This window comes from Octopus bimaculoides, chromosome 5 (assembly GCF_046866305.1).
Source record: "Octopus bimaculoides isolate indiv1 chromosome 5, ASM4686630v1, whole genome shotgun sequence".
Classification (NCBI taxonomy): domain Eukaryota; kingdom Metazoa; phylum Mollusca; class Cephalopoda; order Octopoda; family Octopodidae; genus Octopus; species Octopus bimaculoides.
The window spans coordinates 13,947,091-13,959,698 of record NC_142932.1 but is presented as its reverse complement, the minus strand read 5'-3'; the positions used below and the strand labels follow the sequence as shown (position 1 = coordinate 13,959,698).

At 35.1% G+C, this 12,608-nt stretch overlaps 1 protein-coding gene across 1 annotated transcript in view; it reads right to left on the bottom strand.

Moving 5' to 3' along the window:
- LOC106878623 (plexin-A2) overlaps positions 1-12,608 on the bottom strand; it is a 758,495-nt gene that overhangs the window by 82,696 nt on the left and 663,191 nt on the right. The window contains exons 13-16 of the mRNA XM_089351892.1: positions 11,649-11,868; positions 8,832-8,925; positions 7,781-8,026; positions 6,141-6,299 (exon numbers count right to left, since the gene is read on the bottom strand). Coding sequence (XP_089208018.1) covers positions 6,141-6,299; positions 7,781-8,026; positions 8,832-8,925; positions 11,649-11,868 — 719 coding nt within the window. The remainder of the gene's footprint in view (positions 1-6,140; positions 6,300-7,780; positions 8,027-8,831; positions 8,926-11,648; positions 11,869-12,608) is intronic.

Genomic DNA, 12,608 nt, shown 5'->3' with positions numbered 1-12,608 from the left:
TAGACAACCATCATGTAATGTCTAGACAACCATCATGTAATATCTAGACAACCATCATGTAATGTCTAGACAACCATCATGTAATATCTAGACAACCATCATGTAATATCTAGACAACCATCATGTAATATCTAGACAACCATCATGTAATATCTAGACAACCATCATGTAATATCTAGACAACCATCATGTAATATCTAGACAACCATCATGTAATATCTAGACAACCATCATGTAATATCTAGACAACCATCATGTAATGTCTAGACAACCATCATGTAATGTCTAGACAACCATCATGTAATGTCTAGACAACCATCATGTAATATCTAGACAACCATCATGTAATGTCTAGACAACCATCATGTAATATCTAGACAACCATCATGTAATGTCTAGACAACCATCATGTAATGTCTAGACAACCATCATGTAATGTCTAGACAACCATCATGTAATATCTAGACAACCATCATGTAATGTCTAGACAACCATCATGTAATATCTAGACAACCATCATGTAATGTCTAGACAACCATCATGTAATATCTAGACAACCATCATGTAATGTCTAGACAACCATCATGTAATGTCTAGACAACCATCATGTAATGTCTAGACAACCATCATGTAATGTCTAGACAACCATCATGTAATATCTAGACAACCATCATGTAATGTCTAGACAACCATCATGTAATGTCTAGACAACCATCATGTAATGTCTAGACAACCATCATGTAATGTCTAGACAACCATCATGTAATATCTAGACAACCATCATGTAATATCTAGACAACCATCATGTAATATCTAGACAACCATCATGTAATATCTAGACAACCATCATGTAATATCTAGACAACCATCATGTAATATCTAGACAACCATCATGTAATATCTAGACAACCATCATGTAATATCTAGACAACCATCATGTAATGTCTAGACAACCATCATGTAATATCTAGACAACCATCATGTAATGTCTAGACAACCATCATGTAATGTCTAGACAACCATCATGTAATATCTAATGTACATGCATACATACGACAGGCTTCTTTCAGTTTCTGTCTACCAAACCCACTCACAAAACCTTGGTGAGCCTGGGTCTATAGTAGAAGATACTTAGGAACTAAGCTCCTTAGCCACACAACCATGCCTGTGCCTACTCTATTACAAACCATCTCCATTAAAAATCACAACCACAAGGCATTAACCCTAACCAACACACTTTCCAATAATTTATGGCCAACTTCCCCTACAAAGATAATCAACCCTCAATACTAAATTCCAGTTTCTTAGGAGTGGCTGTGTGATTAGTAGCTTGCTTACCAGCCACATGGTCCTGGGTTCAGTTCCACTGCGTGGCACCTTGGGCAAGTGTCTTCTACTATAGCCTCGGGCTGACCAAAGCCTTGTGAGTGGATTTGGTAGACGGAAACTGAAAGAAGCCCGTCGTATATATGTATATATACATGTGTGTATGTGTGTGTTTGTGTGTCTGTGTTTGTACCCCCACCATCGCTTGACAACCGATGCTGGTGTGTTTACGTCCCCGTAACTTAGCGGTTCAGCAAAAGAGACCGATAGAATAAATACTAGGCTTACAAAGAAGAAGTCCTGGGGTCGATTTGCTCGACTAAAGGCGGTGCTCCAGCATGGCCACAGTCAAATGACTGAAACAAGTAAAAGAATATTATAGTAATGGAAACTAGAACAAAGGCCATATATTTTAGAGGAAGCTTCTTGTGTTGTGAGGTGGGTGACTAAGAACAATCTCCACCATACTTCACAAATGCCTCACTATTCTCGCCACAATTATTTTCCTATTTTATTGCGTTCTAACTCTAAAAGGTTGTTTATTTTTTTTAATTGTGAGTGTTGTTTATTCGGTAGCCAGCCACTATGTCCATAGCCACATCAAATATCCAATTTAAAACTACCATTTCCTCCACTGCTGCCACACCCATCATCGTGATCCATTGCTGATAATGTTGTCACTGTTCATGCTATGCTGCCCCCAACACCAACACCAACATGTGAAACCACTTTGATGCCATAAACCAAAACACTACTTTTCACTTCGACCAACACCCACACCAGCACCTACAACCAATAACATCCTCACCAACACCACCAAAGCCACCACTGTCAACCACCACCACCACCATTATCCACTACTATTACCAGTCGCCCACCATCATCACCACCACACCAACATCACCCACTTCTACCACCACAACTACAAGCATCATTACCACTACCCCACATCACCAATACCACTTGTATCCACCCCCATCCACCCACAACTACCCCCCCCCCCCCTAAAATCCATACCAGTGCAAGGGGGGCTTTAAAATATGAGACAATAGCAATTCAAAGCCAGTTTCCATGTTTTGCATTGTTCTTTCTTGAAAAAAAAAATCTCCACACCAGTTCCCTAATTTCTGGAAAAATGGCATTTTAGGAGGAGAAAGAGGAGGAGACAAAGATTCCACCACGACCACACTCCCAACATTTCCCATTCCTCTGCTTACCTCTTCAATCATAGCTATACCACATTTCATTCCCTTTTGTTTTTATATCATTCTCTGCCCCTCCATCTTTGTGTCTCCTATTGTCCTTTCCACTCTCTCTCTCTTCGTTTGTATATTTTACTGTCTTCCATTTTATCTCAGTATTTCTCACTTTATCTTTATTATCTTTCTCCTGTCTTTCCCCCCAGTCATAAGTGACTATGTATCTCAGGGACTTGCTCCCTTCTCCTAGAAACCCCCAGTTATCGGACAATCCAATGATAACATGCCTTATTGCTCCATTCCATAAATCTGCATGGCCAACACTACAATATAATATGTATATGTTCATCTCTCTCTCTCTCTCTATATATATATGCACATACACATGTGTGTGTGTATATATATATATATATATATATATATATGTATATATATATATATATATATATATATATATATATATATATATATATATATGCCTATATGTGTGTATGAATGTATGTATATGTATATATATATATATGCATATATATATATATATATATATATATGCATATATATATATATATATATGCATATATATATATATATATGCATATATATATATATATATGCATATATATATATATATGCATATATATATATATATGCATATATATATATATATGCATATATATATATATATGCATATATATATATATATATGCATATATATATATATATATATATGCATATATATATATATATATGCATATATATATGCATATATATATATATATGCATATATATATGCATATATATATATATATGCATATATATATGCATATATATATATATATGCATATATATATGCATATATATATATATATATATATATATATATATATATATATATATATATGCATATATATATATATATATATGCATATATATATGCATATATATATGCATATATATATGCATATATATATATATATATATATATATATATATATATATATATATATATATATATATATATATATATGCATATATATATGCATATATATATGCATATATATATATATATATATATATATATATATATATATATATGCATATATATATATATGCATATATATATATATATATACACACACACACATATACATACACAGATGCACACACACATGGACTGTTGACATGAATGAATATATAACATTAGAAAGGAAGAGGTAGAGGGTGTAGCAGCTAACACGACTTCATTCTCTATTTTCACTTGGAAAGGTCTTCCAAAACAACAGACTCTCTTTCTCTCTCTCTCTCTCTCTCTCTTCTTCCTATTACAAACATACTTTACTCCACCCAACCATCCACTCACCCGCCTTAGCTAACTTGATTACTTTAGCCAGCACCCCAATCCACATTTTCCAACACACACACACATACAACATTATGCCTCCACTAAACCCCAAACCCCATGGGCACCACACCAGACCCCATCTACTTCCAGTCTAATTCCCAAAATTCCAAGTAATCTCTCTTGTAGCTTAGCTTGTCTCCCCCCTTTTCTTATCCTTCCACATAACATGAAAGCATAACTCATACATACACATGGATAAACACACACATGGACAAACACACATTTGCATGGACTACACACATATGCATTGACAAGCACACACATGCATGTATATAACACATACATACACGCAGGGACAAAGTTTGACACACATACACACATAGGAACACAGCTGCATGGACACAGTCCCCTCTTCTGTTTCTATCAAGCACCCTGCTAACTACTACCATACCCTGCCACATTCACACCCATTGTGCCCCATCTGGAAGTGTATTGGTGAAACGCAAGGCCCTGAATTCTTCAAATCTATTTCAAATTCCAAAATGCCAGGTACTTATAATTTCATCCTCCACGCCACACAACACCTGCTCCCATTTGTCATATTTGTCTTTTGTTTCCTTCAGTTTTGAGTAAAAGGGGTGGTGGTGAGGACTGGAGAGGAGTTTGATAAAGGGATGGTGGAGTAGGAATAGTATGGGGTGGGTGGGGATGGAATGGTGCAGGAACGAGGGGAAAGTAGTAGAATTTCCATTTTTTAAAATTTAGATTTTCAATATATTGCCCTTTCTCTATGTCTTCTGTGTGTATGTGTGTGTGTGTATATATATATATATATATATATATATATATACACACACACATACATACATGTATACACACACATACATATATGCATGCATATATACATACATATAGTGTGTGTGTGTATATATACATATATATATATATATATATATATATATATATATACATATATATATATATATATACACACACACACACACATTGGAAGAAGGAAATAGAAATAATTGGAAAAGAAAACATAATAGAAAATCATGAAAGCATTTTTTTTTTTTTAAATATGTAAAAATATGAAGTCAGAAAGGAATGTTAAAAAAAATGAGTAAAAAAAAAATGAGCATGAAAAATAAAAAAGAAAAATTGAAAATGAAAAAAATAATATCAAAAAATGCATGATATGAAGGAGGAGGCAAAAATAGGAATGAATTGAATGAGTGTAATGATGATGAATGAAGGACAGATGTAACAACCAGCAAAGATGTCAACTTTGTTTGCATGTCATTGAAGGTGGGAATTTCTATATCATACCGAATTTTGCCTAATGTTTAGTAGTTATGAGTTCATTGGGTATGTAGATGTGCGTTGTTTGGGTGCATATATATGCATTCATGTGTGTGTGTGTGTTTATGAATGGAAATGATATCCATGTGATAGGCTTGAAAATTGATGAGGGCTTCCACAACATGAAACTAACGGTAGCCTTAATCCACAAATAAAGATCCTTTATCCACTAATCCAGTGTTGTGTACTCATTCTAATTGTTGTGTGTATGTGGGAGTGAAGGTGTGTGACCTAGTGGTTAAACTAGTACGTCCTTTTGTTGTTTACACCACCTGTCCTCGTCTGTTGTTGTTTTTTTTTCGTAAATTCTCTCATATATATATATATGTGTATTTCTTCTATCTTAATGAATTAAAATTCTTCTGATAGAATAAATGGGTTAATAGAAACCAATATAGCAAAGAACACAAAATAACTGCGGTTTAGTTCCTGTTTTTAAGGCAGGAACTCCTTGAAATTTTGGGTATTTCCCTGATGAGAAGGTTACAATTTTAATATCAAAGATCCCGATGGATCACACAGGTTGTAATCCTTTGAAACATATGTAGGAATAAAGTATGCAATTATAACATGCGTTTTCTCCATTCCTTAAATTCTTATATATATATATATATATATATATATATATATATATATATCATCATCATCATCATCATCGTTTAACGTCCGCTTTCCATGCTAGCATGGGTTGGACGATTTGACTGAGGACTGGTGAAACCGGATGGCAACACCAGGCTCCAGTCTGATTTGGCAGAGTTTCTACAGCTGGATGCCCTTCCTAACGCCAACCACTCAGAGAGTGTAGTGGGTGCTTTTACGTGTCACCCGCATGAAGATATATATATATATTATTGATTGATGTTTTCTGTAATAAAAATATGTGGCTAAAAGTGTATAAAAGTTGAACTTACAATGACTTCGGGATAGTCGCTATCTGTCATGGCTTCTGGCTGAACTTTGGGTGGCTGGCAAGTCAGTTGCGATGAAGCTATAGAGGTCACATTGCAGCGGCCCATACCTATGCGGACACTGACATGTGCCTCATCTACTGCTTTGTTAAGGTTCTGTCCCTGGAAAGATAAAACACAGCATATATATATATATGTATATATCAATGTTTAATTATCACTGAATAACAACATTTTAATTTTTCTTTTTGTCTTTGGTCAGAAAGTTTTATTTCCTACTTGCTTCTATCTAGAAATCAAAGGAAATGACTACTATCCCCCTTCAAACTTTGTTTCTGACCTGGAGCTCAATGTTTTTGAAACTGACCTACTTTCCGTTACATTTCAGACAGATTCAGCAACTTGGTGCTGAAGCAGAAATATTGTCATAGCAAGCATTCTGCTCAATACCACAGATTTACTAGTCAGTTGCTTGACTGTAGCCACTTGAGCATGTTACTAGTGGCTGGCAATATGTACATCTCTGATCATGAGCAGGAGTACTGGGGGAGCATCATAGCCATGTGTTGAGAGGGATTCTTAGAGGTGTGAATAAATATCATAACAGCAAAGTTTGAAGGAAATATTAGCCATTTTCCATACTTTCTAGGGCTAAGTAAACAGAAAATAACAGTTGCTACCCAAGAACAAAAATCGTGTTACATAGTGTTATTCAATATTGATTGATTGATTAGTTATTAATAAATCAAATGTTTAGTCATCTTTCACATCTAGACATTAATATTTTACAAATGATCTCGTTCACTAGTTTAAAAATTTTTTTTTTAATTGGTTATGAGTTCAAAGCTGCTGTAGGTAAATTCTACCCCCAGTTCTGTCAGCTGTCAGCTTTAGGTACCAGATGATTAGTGAGCTAAAACAGTTCTCACTAAACTCATTGTATACAGGCTTCAACCACCTGCCAAAAGGGCTTCTGAACATACGTATGTGTGTATATATATATATATATATATATATATATATATATATATATATATATATATGTATGTATGTATGTATACGCATACATACATGATGGGCATCTTTCAGTTACCATCTACCAAATTTTCTCACAAGGCTTTGGTTGGCCCAGGATTATAGTAGAAGACACTTGCCAAATGTGCCACATAATGAGATTGAATCCAAGACCATATGGTTCAGGACCACTTAACCACACACAGAAACACGCGCGCGCGCACACACACGCAGATATGTACATATGATGGGTTTCTTTCAGTTTTCATTTACCAAACTGACTTACAAGGCTCTGGTCGGTCCAGGGTTATAATAGAAGACACTCGCCCAAGGTGCCACACAGTGGAACTAAACACAAAACCATATGGTTAGGAAGCAAACTTTTTAACCAGACATGTATACATACACACACAATGGGCTTCTTTCAGTTTTCATCTACCAAATCCACTGACAAGGCTTTGGTTAGCCTGAAGCTATAATAGAAGACACTTGCCCAAAGTGCAATGCAGAGGGCCAGAACCAAAGACCATATGGTTGGGAAGCAAGCTTCTTAACCACAAATCACAAAGCCACATATATGAATGAATGAGAGAGAGAGAGAAACGAGAAGAGAGAAAAAAGAAACTTACATTGATAGTGAGGTACTCATTGGTGTAGAGATGAGATTTCACTTTCTCAGTGAACTTTGAGAAGACAGGGTTATCCTGTACTTCAACAGTGCCAAGATAATCTGTTAGGTTCAGTAGGTTGGTAACATTGTCCATGTGGAAACCATAGGAGAATCTTTGTGGAAGATCAATGTTACCACTGGTGACTGGTTCCGTGATATTTGGGAAGTAACAAATCAAATGGGAATCTCTCATCTGACTGCAATCCTGTGAGGGTGAAGAACAACAAATAGAAAACTTTAACCCTTTAACATTTAAACTGGCCATATCTGGCTCAAATTACACAGGAAATGTGTCAAGGCCAACAGGGAGCGGTGCTGCTTCCTAGGGCTAAATGGCAGTAGTATTATTCCCTTCATGAAACTGTCACATTAAGTTGACAGCATATAACTACTTTATATATATATATATATATATATATATATATATATATATATAATCATTGTTTAATGTCTGCCTTCCATGCTGGCATGGGTTGGACGGTTTGACAGAAGCTGGCCAGGCAGGAGCCTGCACCAGACTTCTGTGTCTGATTTGGCAGAGATTTTATGGCTGGATGCCCTTCCTAACACCAACAACCCAGCAGAATGTATGTGTGTGTGTGTGTGTGTGTGTGTGTATATATATATATATATATATATATATATATATATATATATATACACACACACACATGCATGCATATATGTGTACACATATGCATATTTGTTCATTTCTTTATCTTCATCTTGCCATACTAGCATGGATTAGATGAATACATCATCATGGCATTGTTTTACAACTAAGTACCTTTCTGGCTACTAACCCTTATCTGTTTTTCAAGTAAGGGATCTCTCATTCCACATGTCTTTGATTATGCAAGGCCAGATGATTATCTGTTTACAAAAGTAATGACAACAACATCACCATTTGAAACTTAGTTTTGAACAAGCACAAATGTGAACATATATATCACCGATGGTGGTACAGCAAAAGGAATGAAAAAGAAATTCATGAAACGAAATCTACTTACCCCTCGGTATTCTTTATTGTGAACCCAAACAATCATTTGTGGCTGTTGAATGATGCTGAAGTTTTGTCCATACACATTCATAGGTATACCACCACTATGAGAAAGAGAGAAAGAATTAGAGTTAGAGGGCAGAAAAAATAGTGGAATTGGTGGTCACAGGAATGCGCTTAACCCTTTTGAGACCAACACAAACTTTGTATTTAAAAGTGACCTAAATTAAAATCTATCAAAATTTCATGTTAATTTGTCCCAAATACCAGAATGGCAAAGTTTGTTATTTGCAATAGAAGTGGGTTTATTTTGAAATAGCATTTTCTATATCTTACTTAATATGGATATGCAGTAGAAGAATTGGCTTCCTACAGTATATCAACATCAAAGAAGAAATACAGACAGTTATTTTGAAATAATATACTTCTATTGCTGATAATGAATTTTTACCAAGCCTGCCAGTTATTTGAAACATCAGTGATTTGTTAATCACACTTTTTCTATATCAGAAGAGGATAAATTTGTCTAAGAAATTTCTCAAAGAAGCAGAAAGCTTGATTCAGCAATTCTACTGCTGCAACTGGATGCACCTACTACTGACACACGACTGTGCTTTATAGCAATGTTCTGGCTTTCTATAGTATATCATGTTAAGTAAGATATACAGAATTCCATAATGACAAAGTTATTTTACAAAATTTGTGATTATTTTCATAATTAATTATAATAATAGCAGTGTATTTCAATAGAAATATGGTAGCAAAGAAGTTAATATTAATTCTTATACAATAAAACTGTTAAGAAGCTGGTAGTTGGCTGTAATACTTTTAATGCAATACTTAGTGTGCTGTGATGGAAAAGAGGTTTAAAGTCACTGTTGATCATAGATGAAATAGTTATTAGTTTTAAACCTTTTGGTATCAATCTACCTGTGAATACCCTGGTTCTCTGATACAAACTTGTTTTGAAGTGATCTAAAAACCTTTCATTGAAATTTCTTGTTATTTACATTCAAAACATCATCTTAATAAAGATACGATTATTTTACTAAATTCTTCATTATTTAAAAAATTGATTGAAATAACAGCAATGTATTTCAGCAGAAGTATGATAACGAAAGGGTTAAACAAACAGATATAAATGCAGATCAACAAACATACATAGCCAACAAAACATACATATATATAGACACACATTCATATATTACTAAAAAACCATACAAACACACAAGCATACATGTTAACATACTTACACAGAGACATAGATAAATCCATACATATTTATGTATGTCCACACGCATGCGTACATTCAAACATATATTGCCAACATAAATACATATATGCCAGCAAACGCATACACATATATATTTACGTATGTCTGCATGCATGTATACATATATGCATACAAATATTCAAGATCAATACATGCACAAAAATCAATACATTCAAACATGAAAGAACTAAAATCACACTTCTAAAAGCATTCTCACATAGACCTTCAAAGACACGCTAAACGCAGTCACACCTAAAACCTTTCTCTCTTATTCATACACACATTAACATACGGACACAAATACTAAACCCACATGCTTAAGCACACATATCACCCCGTCACCACACGCACTCATAATCCATATAATAAAGCAAATATTATAATTCAGTGTATACACTCATGAATATACACACACCACCAAATACCAAATTAAACATAAAAGCAAACATATATACACCAACAAGAAATGCAAACTCAGGCACACAAACATATACTTGCACTTTTCGAGCATTGGGCCTCACGGAGACAAAGTGGCTGATGCCAGTGGCACATGAAAAGCTCCTTTCGAGTGTTGGGCCTCACAGAGGCAATGACAGGAAAATATCAGAATTTATGGGACTCTTTAGAAAAGCTCCAGCTTTGCGAAGGGTGGGTTTTACAACAGGATAACGACCCTAAGCACACGGTGAAGTCTACCAGATTTGCATTCCAGATTTGAAGAAAATTTGTCAAGAAGAATGGGAAAAAATTCCTAAAGAAACATGTGAGTCATTGATTAAGAACTACAAGAAGAGATTGGTTGAAGTGGAACTGAATTATGGTTATGCTACGAAGTGTTAAATCAGAATTATCAGTTATCAAGCCAAGTAAAATCACAGCTTTGGAAGATACTGGTGTTGCGCAAATAACACTTGTGCCAGTGGCACATAAAAGCACCCATTACACTCTCAGAGTGATTGGCATCAGGAAGGGCATCCAGCCATAGAGACCATTCCAAATCAGACTAGAGTCTGGTGCAGCCTTCCAGCATGCCAGCCCTGGTCAAACAGCTCAACCCATGCCAGCTTGGACAACAGACGTTAAATGATGATGATAATGATGATATACACCCAAGCATAAACATATACTAATAGAATATACCTGTCATAGATACACATACAGAAATAAACAAACATCAACAAAAAATGAATACTTAAACGCATACTAAAACACACGCAGATACACATACATAGATAGATACATACATACATACACACAAATAATATACACTTGGACACATACAGCGACACAAACATATTGCCAACACACATACACAGATTTATAAGCATACATGGGCACAAATATATACTACCACTAGTTAATACATGTACATAGAGGTAGAAACATATATACCAACAGATATATAACCAGATACATATATATGCACAGACCACACACATGCATGCACACTATTAGAAACTTAATTAAAAAATGCAAACATACATACATAGTATTAGACACTTAATCCAAAAAATAAAGACAGATTAGAGAATATATCAATGGATCAGTCCTTACCCGCAAACACTTTTCTTTGGTACGATATCCGAGACTTTTGGATTACCCACATAAGAGTAATCAACATTGTTGGAGTTGATGACAGTCTGGTCTATGGTCATGTTTACCATACCTCGCATCAACCTGTCTGCATACTGTGTGATGCAAACTAGTTCACGGCGTTCAACGCTGAAATGCAAGCAAAGGGAATGATTTTCAGAGATGAAAATAATAACATTAACTGTAATAATAATAATAATGATAATAATAATCATTGCTACTATAGGCACAAGGCCTGAAATTTTGGGGAAGGTGGGGATAGTCGATTACATTGGCCCCAGTACTCTCACAAGAGAGGGATAGTTGATTACATCGATCTACCCTCCTCCCTGCTGAAAGGATGAAAGGCAAAGTTGACCTCAGTGGAATTTGAACTCACAACGTAAGGATGGATGAAATACCACTAGGCATTACACCCAGTGTGCTAACAATTCTGCCAGCTTGCTTTTTTAAAAAAATAAAAAAATAATAATGACAATAATAATGCTTTTTACTGTAGGCGACCTGAAATTTGGTGGGGAGGGGCTAAGTCGATCACAGCAACCCCAGTACTTGATTGATAATTAATTTATCAATCCCGAAAGGATGAAAGGCAAATTCAGCTTTGGTGGAATTTGATCTCAGAATGTAACAACAGGCAAAATACTGCTTAGCATTTTATCCAGCATGCTAAGGATTCTACCAGCTTACCACCTTAAAAATAATAATAATAATAATAATAATAATAATCTTTTCTACTAAAGGCACAAGGCCTGAAATTTGGGGGTAGGGGACTTGTCAATTACTTTGACCCCAGTGCTCAACTAGTACTTGTTTTATCAACCCCTGAATGAGTTGAAAGGCAAAAATTGACCCTGGTAGAATTTGAACCCTGAATGTAAAGACAGATAAGACAATGCTAAGCATTTTACCCAGCATGCT